General features: G+C 36.5%; 1 protein-coding gene across 1 annotated transcript in view; it reads right to left on the bottom strand.

Annotated features, from left to right (window-relative positions):
* The window catches only part of LOC129261428 (asparaginyl-tRNA synthetase-like), a 46,543-nt gene extending 43,949 nt beyond the window's left edge, over positions 1–2,594 (bottom strand). Inside the window, exon 1 of the mRNA XM_064099505.1 lies at positions 2,418–2,594. Within this exon, the coding sequence (XP_063955575.1) occupies positions 2,418–2,594 (177 nt within the window). The remainder of the gene's footprint in view (positions 1–2,417) is intronic.
* Between the last annotated feature and the right edge of the window lie 15,623 nt (positions 2,595–18,217).

Below are 18,217 nucleotides of genomic sequence, written 5' to 3'. Positions count from 1 at the left end.
CATTCACAAAACTTTGTATTGCACTCCCTTACTTCATATTCCTATTTTTCTTCATTCTCCTCCTCCGTCTTCTCCTTTTATCCTATTTTCCCCCTTCTGTAATTCCTCTTCTATTTCTCTTCATCAAGTTCACTCTTTCTATAATTTTTGAAAAGAAGTAAATTATATGCCAATAATTATAAATAGAACGAGTCATATGAGATAATTTATAATCAGAACGAGACATTCACATAACAAGACATAGGAATGAAATTAATTTGTTTAAAAAAAGGATTGTGATATTGGCCCTATGATGTGTCTCGTTGCAATTACCAACAGGAGTGAGTGAAATTAATTGTCGAATTGTAACCAATGTTTTGAAATTGATTGGTCATTTTAATATAACCAAAACGTATATCGTTCTTATTATCCCCTTACTTAACTATTTTGTTGTTCTCTGTTGCTCGTGTCTTATTACTTATCACTGAGTTGTACATGATTGTAATTGTTTTGCGAAATATAAGCGAAAACTTCCAAATGTCATAACTTTCTTATTTTACATACGTTTTTTGATGAAATTGGCTTGTTTCTTATTTCTCTATTGATTCAAATCAATAACTTTTTGGGTAGACTTGACCTTTAAGCTGCATATTCGTACATGTTATTATATTAGCCTTCTTTTATGTTGACTGAAAAATCTATAATAATCCAAATAGTTTATTTATATTTTGTTTACTGAAATCAACTTAATTAAATAAAATCAATCCTAAAAAGGATTAAGATTAATTGGTCAAATTGTAATCATATGGGCTTAGGGAATTGATATATGTCTCGTTATAATTATAAAGAGAGCAGCCAATTTTTAACGATTCACTGATGAAAGTAGCCTTTTCTATCTTTTCTCTCAAAAAAAATACAGATTAAAAGTGACGATGTCAATTATCTGAAAATAAGGTAATTAGGGTCTGTGATGCTTCGTTAAAAAGTACACTTAGTATCATGCACTTCTTCATGTGTTTTCCATGTTCCAGAGTATCAAAAACTCCTTGATGTTCTTATCCAAGTATCTATGTATCTAAGTTTTCATGTAGGCATGTGCCCGTAGCCGCGTATCCAAGTATCCATGTAACCAAAGGTATCTAAGATCCCCGTATCCACGTATCCGCGTATCCACGTATCCAAGTATCCAAGTCTCCAATAGTATCCAAGTATCCAATAGTATCCACGTATCCACGTATCCGCGTATCCACGTATCCAAGTATCCGCGTATCCAACAGTATCCAAGTATCCACGTATCCACGTATCCGCGTATCCACGTATCCGCGTATCCACGTATCCACGTATCCAAGTATCCAAGTATCCAAGTCTCCAATAGTATCCAAGTATCCACGTATCCGCGTATCCACGTATCCAAGTATCCAAGTATCCAATAGTATCCGCGTATCCACGTATCCGCGTATCCACGTATCCAAGTATCCAAGTATCCAATAGTATCCAAGTATCCACGTATCCACGTATCCGCGTATCCACGTATCCAAGTATCCAAGTATCCAACAGTATCCAAGTATCCACGTATCCACGTATCCAAGTATCCAATAGTATCCAAGTATCCACGTATCCGCGTATCCACGTATCCAAGTATCCAAGTATCCAATAGTATCCAAGTATCCACGTATCCATGTATTCATATCCATACATGTTTTAATATAATAGTATCCAAGTATTCTGTATCCATATATAGATATCAACGTATATCATTCCTTAAACAACATCATCAACATAATTATATACCATTGCACGTGTCCTCGATCACGCGCCCCCTCTTTGATCCCTTCATATATATCATCCCTTTTTAAGTCCTCTGATTATTATATCACCTGCCATTACTTCACTCTCTCCTACTACATCCACCACATTGGACAAGTCGTGTACTCCCTCTACGGGGCCATCCCCCCTCCCCCATCTGCCCCCTCCCCCCCATCCTTTATCCATCTCCCGATCCGATTCCTGCTTGTCGCCGGGGACTCTTAATTCACTCACGAACGTAGAGGGCGACAAAACTGATATCGCACCACACCGGCAGCAGCAATTAGTAGGTAATTGCTCTTTTGTAATCGATTCATGACATTGGATTCTAAAGGTACTCCCCGTGATTTGTCTCTTTCTTTAGAGACTTTCCTACTTTACTAGACTTCTAACTTCTAATTTCTCTCTCCTTTCATTCCATTTCACTCTTCTCAGCATGGATCGGGAGGCAGTTTGGTAGATTCGCGCGGAGCACGAGATCCGAGACTACCTTGTTGCCGATCGAGGTGCGAGGGGCCCGGGGGCAGCCGGCAGGGCCAACCTCGAGCAGTCGACGCGACGGCAGACGACGCTAGCTCGAGACGATATCGCGATCGACTCGAGCTTGACGCGATTGCTTCGTGTTTACTTACCTTTGCTTCCACGTCCTTTCCAACATTTCCTTCATGACCGATCAAATCTTTGATGTTATTGGCAGAATGTGAGTCACTAAAATTCCTGACTGAAATTGGTTTCCCCTGCAAAATGCCCAGTCTTTTAAAAAACATGCCCTGCCTTCTACACACGACATGCGCACAGGAGGATGCCATTTTGAGATATGGTAGCTTTGCAGAGAAAACGATTATAATGAATATAAAAAATAATGATTATTTATAATAACAATCATCATCATCAACATCATAATACTAGTAGTTGCTTGTGCAAAAATAATTCAGCAGCATTAATTCATCTATAATTAACAATACCTATATAGTAGATGTTGAGCAAATTTACACTGCATTCATTATTTTTCTCACAATCATCGTTTGCTAAATGTAAAAGGAACCCCAGCCCCCACCCCCCCCCCCCCCCGCCGCTTGCGCGTTTCCGTTTTACACCCTGGCGAAGGCATTTTCCGGAAAAATAGCCACAAAGCGACTAGTGAAGAGTCTACGTCTACGTTTGTTTACATAATCAGCTGGGCGCGCGATCCAAAAGTCCGCACCGAAGATATCCGCAGAACATACGTGCAAATGCAGCTGAGTTTATAGACCAAAAGCTTCAGTCTCTGTATTTTGGTTGTTCCGCTGAACTATACACAACAAAAAAAGTAAGTCCCCCCTAAACAAACATCAATAATTTCCGAACCAATGCGAGTTTTTAAAATATTTTTACATGGGCGTGTAGGTAATTTTATAAGCTACCCTCTGCGTAAACGTTATGGACGTATTTCACTTCATGCTTCAGTGAGCACCGTCAGAAGGCAAAAATTTCACTTTTCAAAAGTCACAAGCCAAATATCATGACTTTGATTCCATTTTATTGGAACTAATTCCACATTCTCATCATAAAAAATAGTCAGAAGGCTTGTAAAAGGTACTCTCTAAAAGACGATACAACTTTTTTGGCTAAATTTCACGGTTGAATAAACACAAGTCTAAATTTGCTATAATTGGATTTTTTTACACATTTATATCAATTAAAAAGATAGAATATGATGACAGTTAGTTTTGGAAGAGTTTCTTCAACAATATTCATCGTTTCACGGTTCAATGAACATTTATTGAAAAAAAAAATACGATTTTCAAATATCATAGGCAAGTATTGGTTCATTTTTGGAATTGAAAATGATCTTTTCTCAACTTTTTCGTTATGTTCATGACCAATTAACTTGCTTCAATGATTCAAAAGCGTTTGATTAAACATTCACGCTAGAATGAACATGTTGAATGCGATTAGCTCTTTGTTACGTTATTGGAAAAAATGCAATTTGTTACTATGGATATCTGTCACAAACCTCCTTGCATAGTTCATTTGATTTGATTTTTATGAAAATCCCGATGTTTAATGCATCAGTGAACACACAATATTCGAAAATTATGCAAATGAGAAGGAAGTTCAAGGCCTTGGCCCCACTCTGTGTCGTATCGAATGGTTATTTTGGTGTGCGCGCCTTTTGGATAGTGTTACTCTGAAGCCATGTACGAAGTTTCATGAAATAACTATTGGCAGAAGTAACAAAAACCGTCCATGAAACAAACCCTCATTTCATATTTGTTAAAATTTTGACTTCGTCTCTCATAGACTTGTGTACATTATGGGTGCACATGTTTAAGAATAAGTAACCCCTTATTCAATATGGTGGAACTTTTTTTCACGGCTGTCTTTAGCAATGTCATTTGGCAGTAATGTTTATCAACCAATGGGCAGAATTCTGTGCAAAAATGAAATCGATTTGTTTATTTATGGATGAGTGAGCACGCATCAAAGTGGGAAAATTGATATTTTCAATGTCACAGACTCATTTTAAAGGGTAATAAAGTGAATATTGGGGGCAAATTCGGTTTCAAATAAGACTTTAATTGCTATTGTTTTTATCATCCATCATTTCTATCACCACACACTTTCCGAACTTTAAACATTTTCATGGTTGAGCGAGCACATTCGAAAACTTAGGAATGAATACTCTTTATACTGCATAAATGTATTCTTTTCCTAACAATTTTTCATGATCAGTTTAATTTATGGACAAATCAGTGGTGGGTCCAGAATTTTTAAATGGGGGAGGGGCCTATAATCGGGGGAGCCACCAACATTTTCAAATTTTAACATGATCTAACAAGTTGTAGAGGATACTACCATAAACCCCTATGATGATACGTCACAATACAGGGGCCGGGGAAGGGTTTTCAAAGTGGGGGGGGGGGGGCTGACCATGCAAAAAATCACAATCGTATGGTCATTTTTACATTTTTGTACATGCTTTTGGAAAAAAGTGGGGGGAGGGGGCTGAAGCTCCCCGCCCAGCCCCCCCCCCCCCCCGCTTCCGCGGCCCCTGCAATACATTATGCTCACTCAACCATGAACATATTATATCAAAATTGTGTGTGGAGTGGCTAAATGGTGGATAGTAAAACAGCATAACACCACAAAATTCACCTAAAGACAACATTTGCCCAACTTTGTATTTGCACAATCTGAAAAACAACTCTTGTGACTTTCAAAAATGGTCATTTTTAATTCAATCTTTAATTACTCATGCATGACTTAATCGATCAGTCTTATTTTTCCCCAGGAGTTGCTTAATGAGTGTAGAAATTCACCTACGGAATATCATATCTCAAAATAATTCCGTTCAAAAGTTACAGCAATTTGATTTAGGGGGGACTTACTTTTTTTGTTGTGTATATATACGCTGGCTTCATGATTTTTTTTTACTTTATCGCACATGATCGTTTATATGAATGAAAACGAATAATAGCTAAAATATTGAAAAATAAAACACATAATTACTTTTTTTCATATTATATCTATCCTTATATCTATCATATCTGTCTATCCACTATCTTTTGTTATAAATCAATCTATGGAACTACATTATATATCTATCTGTTAATTTGTCTATCTACTATGTCTCTCTCATTCTCTATCTACCTATCTATCTGTCTATCTATTTATCCATCTAACATCTATCTCTCAAATTCTCTATCTATCCATCTGTCTCTCTTTTATTTCTCTCTATCCATCTATTAATCTACTCGTGCAATATCAACACTGCTTCGACTTCCTTCGGGAGTCTATTTCCTCAGCTCTACTTTTCCCTTTTTGTGCTCGATTCGATTCAATTACTACTTTATTTACTTGTTACCATTGTTAAATGTCTTGTATTGCATAATGAGTTTTTTTCTGAAGGTTGCCTCCTATTCTCTTTCAAATTCCACCTCTTGCTTTCCCTTCTCTTTGTCTTATCCCAATTTCTTTCCCTTCTCTCACCTCTTTCCTCTCCTCTCTCCTCTTCTTTGGTGACACTTTGTAGTACTTTTGGCCTTTTGTATTCATTTATGATACATTTCTTTTTCATTTGTATGAATTTGTATTGTATTTGATATTTATTTATAATGTTAACTTTATATTTTGTATGTAAACATTCACTTATTTCAGTCTTTGACTGCTTGTGATTTTATTTTGATAGTTTTTATTGCAATAAAATCCAATATATATATATATATATATATATATATATCTCTCTCTCTCTCAAATTCTCTCTATCTATCCATCTGTCTGTCTTTTTCTCTCTCTGTTTCTCTCTATCCGTCTATCTATCTCTCGAATTCTCTCTATCCATCTGTCTGTCTGTCTCTCAAATTCTCTCTCTCTCTCTATCTATCTATCCATCTGTCTGTCTATTTCTCTCTATCCGTCTATATATCTATCTTTCAAATTATATCTATATATATCTATCTATCTATCTATGTAACTACAGTATCTATCTATCTGTTAATCTTCTCTGTCTCTCTCATTCTTTATCTATCTAACATCTATCTCTCTCTCCCCCTCTCTATCTATCCATCTGTCTTTCTCTAGTTCTCTCACTCTCTCTTTAATCTATCTATCTATCTTCTATCTATCTATCTATCTATATGTAACTGCAGTATCTATCTATCTGTTAATTTGTCGCTCTTCTCTGTCTCTCTCATTCTTTATCTATCTAACATCTATCTATCTCTCAAATTCTCTCTCTCTCTCTCTCCCCCTCTCTCTATCTATCTATCCATCTTTCTGTCTTTCTCTGTCTCTCTATCTATCTTCTATCTATCTATTTATTTATCTATCTCTCAAATTCTATCTCTATCTATCTATGTAACTACAGTATCTATCTATCTGTTAATCTTCTCTGTCTCTCTCATTCTTTATCTATCTATCTAACATCTATCTATCTCTCAGATTCTCTATCTCTCTCTCTCTCTCTCTCTATCTATCCATCTGTCTGTCTTTTTTTCTCTCTCTCTATTTCTCTTTATCCGTCCATATATCTATCTATCTATCTATCTATCTATCTATCTATAACATCTCTCCATCTCTCAAGTTCTCTCCCCCCATCTATCTATCTATCTATCTATCTATCCATCTCTCTGTCTTTCTCTCTCTCTACTTCTATCTATCTATCTATCTATCTATCTATCTATCTATATATCCATCTCTCTGTCTTACTCTCTCTCTCTCTCTCTCTCTACTTCTATCTATCTATCTATCTATCTATCTATCTATCTATTTATCTATCTATCTATCTATCTGTCTATCTATCTATCTATCTATGTCTCTATCAATTTATCAGTCTTCTATTTATCTTTCGGCATCTAAGTGTATCAATCCATCAATCCATCAAACTTCAATTTTCTTTCTATTATATGTATCTGTTTATTTTTATTTTGTCTGTCATTCGATTCATTTAGTTAATAATTTATATTTAGAAAAAAAACTTTTTCATAACTTTTCATTAAAAAAGTAACTGCAAAAGCATGTTCGGATTTCACTCATATGACTGCTCTCTGTACATGAAGTGCCGAGGAACTCTATTCAGTAACTGTGCAGATTGCATGCGGTGGTGTGGGACTCGCCTGTGTCGCACGCTGCAACCAGCGACGTGTGTAGACTCTTCACTAGTCGCTTAGTGGCTATTTTTGCGGAAAATGCCTTCGCCAGGGTGTAAAGCGGAAACGCGCCCCCCGCTTCTGCGGCCCCTGATAATGTCTCTAATCTTAGCTCGCACAAGTGTGTGCAACATTAGATAAAATAAGTTATTTTTGTAAATGTGGGATTATTTTGTCACATAATTTAATCTACGTATATATACAGCACGATATTATATGTCAATTTATTTTATAACTAAAATTTCCCTCTTGGTTGCAGTTTTATTTTTAAATCTATCGAATGGAGTAGGTATTTTGTCTTTGTTTAAGGAGAGAATTGCGGGGAGAAGTGGCGACTTAAAAAACAAAAATGACCACACACCGTGATGTAAACAAAAATGGGGAAAGATTATAATATTGCAATTTTGCATATCGGATTTCGAACAGATATCAAATTAGGCACCGCATTTTGCGTTTTCAAAACGCATTGGACCCCTAAAATCTAATATATCAAAATATCTTCCTCGAAAATGATATCGACTAAAATTTTTAGTTACTTACTAATACCCTTTTTACACACGCTAAAATTTCCTTAACCCCGTACTATAGGTGGGGCTAAATTGCCATTTAGCCCCACCTATAGTACGGGGTTAAGCTTAGCCCACTTTCTTTTTACACAGCATTTTTGCAAAGTGGGCTAACCCCACCTTTAGTACGGGATTATTTGGCCCTGCAAAAAAGCAGGGTTATCCCAGCAATTGCGGTGCTAAGAGCGATAGTACGGGGTTAAGATCGCTAGTGTAAAACGAAAGTGGGCTAAGCTTAACCCCGTACTATAGGTGGGGCCAAATGGCAATTTGACCCCACCTATAGTACGGGGTTAAGGAAATTGTAGCGTGTGTAAAATGGTACGAGTGAAGTACTTGTACTACGAATGATCGACAAAAACCACTAGTCCGGGGTTAGCGAGTTTCGTGTGTGAAAAGCAAGCATTCCTTATCCGGGGTTAGCAATAACAATTTGGCATGTGTAAAAAGGAAAAAAAATAGTACGGGGTTAAGGATAGTACGGGGTTAGCGATAGTCCGGGGTTAAGAAAATCCTGTGTAAAAAGGGTATATGTAAAGCTATATCAGTGCCCCGTATCCGTTTGGGACAAAAAGTGGAAAATGCTCTCTTTTGTTGTTTGGGCAACTGTTTTGTGGGTTTGATTTTCTATATTTTTGTTCACTCATCAAGAAAACTATATCCCTACCGGCCATTTATCATGTTTATGAAAACCGGTGTTCGATCCTGGTATTGGGTAAATCTTTTGAGGACGTAGGTTCACTATTTTCTAGAAAAATGCGAGCGGGCAAAGCGGACAAACAATAATAGATGTTCTAAAAATTAACTGAAGATGTTCATCTTTTTCTTTTACAATAATGAAAATGTTACCTGTTATGGCAAGCTTTCACTTGAAAGGCTGCAAACTTTATTATCCGTTCATCGAAGATGGCGTAGTTGCTGAGATTCGGCACTGTCTGGCACAATTTCGCGGTAGTGAATTAAAAAAAAAACAGAGTTGCAAGTGAATTTGAGGACAATTACGATTGTGAAAAATACAATTGCCCTTATAAAATATTTCTTTTTCGATACCCCACTTCCCCGCCGTATTCTAGTATGCCGCTTGCTCCTTCTTGTGGGGTCCCCGATGTAACACTCTGCAAGTTAGAATAAAACCGGGTTTTCTTATTTCCAAATTAAAACGTGAAAACATATTTAGATTTTGAATGAATGGCGTGAAAAGAGGGAACATGGAACATAATTACCGGTAGCGAATACGAGCCCCAAAAATTGAGGGGGTCAAACACGGGGCATAGGGCAATATAGACCCAAAACAACCAAAAAATTACTTTTTTTCTTTCCAGGGCTCTTTTTGGAGAAACTTAAAAATTTTCCAGGGCTACTTTTTCATTTTCCAGGGCTCTTTTTCCACTTTCCAGGGCTCCAATTTCTGGAGCTATTTCGCGGCTTTTTTTGCGTTTGTGTGTGTGTGTGTGTGTATGTGTGTGTGCCACATTGAAGGGATGCTGGTCAGCAGTGCAGGGCTGCTCTGCTGCAGGCTCTGCTTTAACAAGATGTACTGATTTATTCTAATAATTCTAGTGAATTTTGTCTACTACTCTACTGTCTCTTCTTCCAGTATAATTTAACATGTTACATTTTCATTATTTACAAACAAAATTGAGGGGGAGATGTGATAGTATCATTAGTATGAAATATTTCCTTGTCTCCCCCTCAATTTACACACTACACGGTCAAGAAATATACCACAATAACAATTAACCACATACACATACAAATACAGTGGAACCTTGTTATAAAGGAAAGGGGTTGGACCTTGGATAAACAAAAATACAAAATCCTCTTATACAAGTATCAAGGTGATTTTGCTGGTCCCAACTCTTATATATTTCTGTTTTATACACACACTAGTCACTACACTAACATGGTAAAAAAGAAATAGAAAAGAATTAGAATAATAATAACAAGGTAATTGTCAAGGTAATTCATTTTGTGATGGTTTTAGGTCCTTGTTATAAAGAGGTTCCCCTGTACTAGACTACTAGTTTGTATTTAGATATTGTAATTTGTAATACAAACCTTTGCAGACACATCAAGTCATCAACATCAACATTCAATCTATCTATAGAGCACTTGAGAATTCTCCTTAATGATTTAAAACATAACAGCTTCACAATTTCACACTCTGAGTCTCTGACTCAGTCTCAAGCGCTCATATTGAGAAATCCATAGTTTAAACAAAATTACTCAGTATTCAATACAATGAATACATGTAGCTTTCAGTTCTGATTGAATTTTAATCATACTTTTAACTTTTTTGTTGTCGATTTTGTTTTTACAAATCATCACTTCCCTGAGCTTCATTACACAACTAAGGAACTCTGGCAAGTGGGCAGCAGTAAGGGATAAGCGGTATGTAAGTCCCAAAAGCTTCGGTCTCTGTTATGAAACGGTTGTTCCGCTGAACTCCGTTCGCTCCACTCACCAAATACAGAGACCGAAGTTCTAGCTCGATTTGACAGGGACTCAATTGCCATTATGTTTATGTATATTAAGTTCGGATAAAACAGGGAAGTGAAGTTGGGCGACAGCCGAACTAAGTCACTGTTTTTTCCCCCTTTTAAGTTTATTTTTCCCCGTTTTGGTGCATTTCAGGCCAAAACGGAATAATAATCTTTAATTCGGTACAATTTTTTTAAATATATTTTTAAGAAATAAAGACAAAAATCGATGAGCCATGTCGGGAGGATTTTGCATTGTTAACCCCCTAATGGGGCTGTACGATAGCGAGCCGCCTGTAAACGTACACGAGGAGAAATTAAAAAAAATAAAAATGTTAAAAAACTCCTCGAAACAGACGGCTGCCAGCTAAAGCAAAATGCCTCGAGTTGGAAGCGAGCGAGCAAAAATGTTGACCTTTTAGATTGAAAAAGAATCGATTTTGTGGAAAGATTTTGACAAATCCACAGAAAGATATCAAATTCCACCCTTTTTCTTTCCCCTTTCTTCCTCTCCTTTTCTCTTGGTTGAGAAACTGTAAACTTTTTTTGGGGGGGGGGGCTATGCCTCCCCTGTACGCCCCTCAACAACACCGACAACCACCCCTCTCAGGACAATAGCGTGATGATGCAACAGGTCTTATAACAATATCATGAATGTTTGTCATTTCTCATGGTTTTCTTTTATACACTTGTATTAATTTTACTTTTTTAAATAGTAATATCGCAGCGCCGCCCCATATAGTCGCAAGTCTTTTCCAGTCTCAAATCCATTTCTTTCCAAACAATGCAGCGCCAGCGCATATAACAAGCAAAAATGCGACGAAATTTTGAAATTATAATCATGATCAATGGAAGAAACTCAAATCACATTGCAACACAAAAGAACTAAAATAATTCAATATTTTCAAATGTTCGTCCGTGACAAACTGATCAGGGTAAACGCATGGTTCTTTCGGATTTCTGATAAAAAAAATCTTTGAAGTTCGTTCATGATCGGTCAAACTTGCTTTGGTTGTGAGAAAAAGATTAAAAAAACCTGTATGTAACTTCCAATGTATAGGCCTACACATGCAGAAACGAAAAAAACAACAACCGTAATTCAATCACATTCACCATGTGAAAGAAACTACCAGGGGTATGGTATAGGCACCTGGGCCCCGTCTTACAAAGAGTTACGATTGATCTGATCAATCGTAACTCTTTGGAAATCCATCAGTGTCATAATTTATTTCTACGAAAAATTTGCACAATGTCCTTTGTATGCAAAAAAGAGTGCAGTGAATTTTCAAGAAAACAATAAATGCATGAATAAACATCATATAGCTAGAAAATATTTTGAAGAAACATGCATAATAGATGTTGACGTTGCTGGCCGTCCATAGTTGCGATTGATCGGATCAATCGTAACTCTTTGTAAGACAGGCCCCAGGTGTGTGTTTCATAAAACTTTTCGTAAACTTATACGAACGACTTTACGCAAGACTGGAACATGTTCTCAGGTGATTAGTCAGCTACATAGGGATAATTTAACTCAAGAAAGGAAAACCAATCGTGCGTAATATCATTCGTAACTATTTTGAACAGCTTAATGAAACCCCCACCAGTGGTCTTTCAACGGAATAAGAATACATTCAGTAATTTAAAAGTTCACAAATTGAAACCCCATCCCTTCCCCTCTCGCTGACGTACGGATGTGGGACTTATGGGCCATATTAGACCCCCCCCCAAAAAAAAAAAAATATATATATATATGTTTCAGGAAAAAGGAAAAGAAACGGTGAAATATGATAGATTTTGACATATTTTTAAAATACATTTTATTTTACCGTTTCTTTTCTCTTTTCTTTGTGATATTTTCTTTTGACATTTAAAAATGTATCAAAAAATATATTTTTGTCTTATAAGGGTCAAAATTTTCCGTCGCTCGCAGCTTTAAATTTTTTTTTTGCCCTTATCGCCATTGATCCCCCCTGCCTAAAAAAAACTCCCTCACAGAAACAAAATTTGTGTCAGTCACTTCCCACCCATGAACATTGATTGACGCCCATGTTTGCCCCCCTGCTCATATCATAATGGAAAAAGCATTAGCATGGCCGGTTACCATGGTTACTGCTGTCGAAGAAAAAAAAAACAGGGAGGGGTTGGGGTTACAACTTCGCCGTTTTCCCCGGGCGTGATTGTACCAAGATAGAGTTTTTGATGTTTCTCTTATTCGATTAAGACAAAACACATCAATTTTGGTGGGGATCTCATGAAGGTTTACTGACGGATGGTCTATTATCACTTGGTCTAATCATCAGATGGGCTAACAACATTCGGGCTAAACCCACTTAGTCCAATTCTCTTTTGGTCTAATGACCACTTGGTCTAATAGCCAATTAGTCTAATGACCACTTGGTCTAATAGCCACTTGGTCTAATGCAGTGGCGTAGCTACGGGGGGGCATGGGGGGGCACGTGCCCCCCCTGAGATTTGGTGTGCCCCCCCAGGTGCCCCCCCTGAAAAAAATTGGCAGAGCAAAAAAAAAAGGGAGAAAGAAGAAAAGAAAAAAAGAAAAAAGAAGAAAGACAGAAGAACAAAAAGGAAGAGGAAGACGAGTGAATGAAATAATGTGAGGGGAAGACTTGCAAAAAAAAAATCTTTCATGTTACCATATAAAATTTTTGCTTGCGCTTCGCGCCAGAATCGCCTGTTCGATGAGATTCATATCTTGCTCAATAGGCTGATATGGAGCAAGTTTTGAAGTCTATATACATAACATATTTTAGCTCGGACATCGAGCTTTCATTATTTTTTTCATTTACAAATTTAAGTGCTCTGTAAAATTTTTGTTTTTATGGTCTACATATCAGCATTTTAAGCTCACGCTGCGTGGTCACATTGTTTGATTTGCCAAGTTCATATTGTCTAGGTGTATTCCATAATGTTCCATTAAACAAATGTATTCAGAATGCCCAGATTCTAGGTCTAAATCTAAAACATGCGCGGTGGCCTGCATGTTCTTTATTTAAAATGTACTTAAATTATCCAGTTTCACGTCAGAATATCAATAATTGTCTGCTCACGCTTCATGATCGCATTATTAATGATACCCAATTAACTATATCCTATTTATGATTTACAAAATATGAATAGAGTGTCCCGCTTTTAGGTCTGAAATCTAAATTTTCTACCTCTCGCGCTTCGCGCTCGCATCAATTGTTTAGTTACATACCTATCCCATTTATTAATACAAAAAGTGCTTAGAATGGCAATTTTTAGGTCGGAATGTTAAAAAAATCTGCTCGCGCTTCGCGCTCGCATTATCGAAATATATACCGTCTTCGTGGGTAACTGTAAGCAGTCCTTAACAGGTCCCTTTTCGATAATGCTAGAACAGGTAATAAAAATTTCTGCTCGCGCTTGGCGTTCGCAGTAACCATCTAGTTACATACGAATCTTGTTCAGGATCACACATAACATTGCCCAGAATATTAAATTTTCAGGACAAAATACATAAAAGTAAAAAAAAAAAAATCGCTCGCGCTTCGCGCTCGCACTTTTTATAAGGCTTATTTCATGTTAATGTTGTTTTATAAGAATAAAACTAAGAAGTGACTAATCGGGGAAAATATAGGTGAAGATAATTTCGGGCACCGTCCCCTATTGGCGAAAGTCGGATCCGCCCTTGTGACACATACACACACACACACCGAAAAAATGGTGCCCCCCCTGAAAAAGCAAGGACCCCCCAGTGCCCCCCCAGGAAAAAAATCCTAGCTACGCCACTGGTCTAATGACCACTTGGTCTAATAGCCAATTGGTCTAATGACCACTTGGTCTAATAGCCACTTGGTCTAATGCCAAGTTGGGCTAATCGTCACTTGATCTAATTTTCATTTGGTCTAATTGCCATTTCGTCTAATGTATTTTATTTTCACTTGGTCTAATTGCATTTGGTCTAATACCAGTTCGTCTAATAGTCAGATGGTCTAATACTAGTTGGTCTAATACCAGTTGGTCTAATCCTCTATATTGCAGTTGGTCTAATGTGCAGTTGGTCTAATCCTCACTTGGTCCATTATTCAGTTGGTCTAATGTGCAGTTGGTCTAATTTCCATTTTGGCCAATTTCCACTTGGTATATTTTCCAGATAGTCTAACATTCATTTCGTCTACATGTTATTTGGTCAAATTGTAAAGTCTGCATGTACGTGACTTGTTTTCAATTTTCTGGCTAAATTTTTAAAGTTACTTTCCGCGCGCCGGCTTTGAATCTTCACACGCGCGCTCCTCGATATTGGAGTACAGTTAGAGTGACGTATATTTCGTCCCCAACTGAATTTTGAAAATATGGGTATTTTCGAAGCCTGTGGGGACGAAAAAATATGGTGATTAAACATCCTTTCGGGATTTTTTTGTCTGTTTCATGGGATTTTTGAAGGTTTTGGTGAAAAACAATCAAATTTGCTATTTTTCTGTAAAATAACGCTAATATAGAGGTGGAAAAAATGATATTTATCTATCCACCACTATGTATACGATCTACTGTAGATAGTTAACGCTGGCTTAACCCAATCATGGTTCCCAACTTTTCAAGAAAACAAAAATCCCTGATTTTTCTCATCTGATGAAGTTAAAAAATTCCCGAATTATTTTAACCCATTCCCAGTTTCATGTTTTCTAAGTTGTTGCAGTGAATTACATTGATTATTATTGTTTTAGTTATGCATGTATAATGTACCAGTAGGCCTATACTTGTATTGTAGTAAAAGAGGCTACACTAAAAAAAACACCATAACATGTCATTCAATGAATGCTGTGTTAATATACAACAAAATATAGCAGCGTCTGACTGACTATCGTGCTTTCGACTTTTGGGCCAATCAAAATTCCCTGATTTTGCCCTCAATTGAAGCATTTTCCCCGGATTTGAGGCAATCCCTGACTGGAGAAACGTTTAAAAAAATCCCTGATTTCCTTGAAGTAGAACAAAAACAGAATGAGAAGATATATTGGATGAATGACTACTGTGGTGATAACTGATAGAGGTCTGCAAGCGTAGACTATACTGTGTTATTTCACATCAGAATAATGTGGCTGCTACCAAGACGGTCGCAGTGATGTTGTTGCAGCTAACCCGATAGACCTGTAGGGTGTTATCAAGCTATATCTAACTGGTCTGTTATTTGCCTCCAAACTAACTATTGAAATAACTAAACAAAATATTCATAATATGATCTAATGGCTTTGTAGTTTTGGAATCCCCCAAACTGCATAAGGCCATCAAGTTCAAGTATCGTCCGTAATGGTGCATCACAATGATTTAAAAGAAGCATAAACATGTTTACCAAATACGTACCCACACAATCAATTACATTATATTTTCGTTCCTTTCTTCATAATAATTTTATTCTGATGACCATTATAAGCTACAGGGTCCCAAACTTATTGTTCTGTTAATGTGCATGCGGTGATGTAATGATTATGAGTATGATATAATTTTCATCATCATCTATTATAATCGATATACAGGCCTAATTATAAGAATTATTTGGTTAGAATAATTTGTTTGATGAGCGACTATCTCGTCATCGATAGTCCTTCACGGTGAGGTTTTTGCGCCCACCAGCCCTACCCCGGCTCTACCCCTCCGGATCCTGGTGATATGTATTAACCAACTGATGCATGGTCCATGACGTACCATATTTGCTAATTCTAGATAAAATAAATAATAATGAATGATGCTATATTAGAATAAATGGACATTAGACCAAGTGTGAATTAGACCAAGTGAAGATTAGCCCAACTGGTCATTAGACCAAGTAGTCATTAGACCATTTGGCTATTAGACCAAGTGGTCATTAGACCAATTGGATATAAGACCAAGTGGAAATTAGACTAAATGGAAATTAGACCAAGTGGAAATTAGACCAAACGGTCATTAGACCATGTGGCAATTAGACAAAATGATAATTAGACCAAGTGGAAATTAGCCGAAGTGGAAATTAAACCAAGTGGTGTTAGACCAACTGGAAATTAGACTAAATGGTTTTAGCCCAACTGCTCATTAGACGAATTGGATATTAGACCAAGTGGGAATTAGACGAATTGGATATTAGACCAAGTGGAAATTAGCCCAACGGGTTATTAGCCCAAATGGAAATTAGACGAATTGAATATTAGACCAAGTGGGAATTAGACGAATTGGATATTAGACGAACTGGTTGTAGACGGAATGAGTTTAGACTATGTGAAGTTGGACGAACTGATAAGTAGACCATGTGGTATTAGACCATCCGATAATTCACCCTCATGAATACAATTATTGAAAATATTGTATTCATTTTATCTTATCATTTATTATGCTAAGCACTGTTTGAAACCTTGCAAACTTTCAATATACCTTTGTCGACGAGTTCCCGTAATACTCTCTTTTGTGTAATATAGATCAGATAATAAAGAGTGTTAAGATATGATAGAAGATAATCAGAATGGATTTGAAAATCATATCAATTACTGCTTTAGTTGTGCAAGGGCGTTACCAATCAAGTTACAATGTACATCAATTACATTTGCATATCACCTGTTAGCACAGAATGTCGAGTCTTTCATGCAGTACTATAATGACTATAACATACTTTTTTTTAATATAAAACCTGTGAAAAAATGTATTCCAAATAATTTTCAAAAGGAACTAAATTCACATTTAGAAGGTTTTTATTTAGTAAATTATTCCATTAACCGCTTTCCTTTGTTCATTGTTAATTTAGTTTGAGGCATATTAAGATTTCGTATTGAAAGAGGATGTATAGGCATATCTGTTTTTCTTATGCGCTGAAATTCTTGGGTTGTTAATTCGAAATTCACACTCTGTCAAAGGAATTTATGTTGGTTTAAAAGAATACAAAATTCTTCAGTATGCGGATGACATGGTTTTATTTCTTGATGGGACACCTGCCAGTTTCTGTAATGTACTAAATATTTTGGATTCATTTGCTGACTGTAGTGGGTTGAAGGTCAATATGCAAAAAACTAATGCAATTTGGATAGGTGCTTCAAAAGGTGAAAAAGAATATACAACTACATGGAAAACAAGTTAATCTTGTGCATAATGTTTTTTTTCGGTATCTTGGTATAGACTTTCATGTTGTTATTGATAAAATACCCGATTATAATTATGATAGAATTTTCGACAAAATAAAACGTCAAATGATTTCATGGATTAAACGAAATATCACTGTTCTGGGTGGAATTGCAGGTGTGAAATCATTATTACTGCCACAATTTAATCATTTGTTTATGTCAATTCCATCTCCTTCTGCTAAGTTAATGAAAGTCATAAATGTAAAGTTCTTTCATGTCTTTAATTTCATATGGAAGAACAAGCGACAAGATTAGTAGAAAAAGACGTTGTTCATGTTGTTGGTGCTTATGAAGAAGGGGGTCTTAACATGCCAGACATTGATTTTTTTCAATATGTCATTAAAGCTTACATGGATTCGGAGAATGATTTTAGGAAAATGTGATGACGTCTTTCATCTGATGAATTCATTTTTAACTAAGCCATTTTGTATTAGAATTTGGGGATGAATATACTTTCCGTCATTATCTTATGAAGTTGGTAATTCATTTTGGAAAGACGTATTTCATGCTATGTTTTTGTTAATTCAAGCGGGGAAAAATAATTGGCTTACCTATCCTTTGTGGAGAAACAATGCTATTCAAGTAGGGAATAAGTCTGTATTTTTTCAACCGTGGTATGAAAACCGGTGTGT

Source organism: Lytechinus pictus, chromosome 5, assembly GCF_037042905.1.
Source record: "Lytechinus pictus isolate F3 Inbred chromosome 5, Lp3.0, whole genome shotgun sequence".
NCBI lineage: Eukaryota > Metazoa > Echinodermata > Echinoidea > Temnopleuroida > Toxopneustidae > Lytechinus > Lytechinus pictus.
This window is presented reverse-complemented; position numbering and strand designations above follow the sequence as displayed.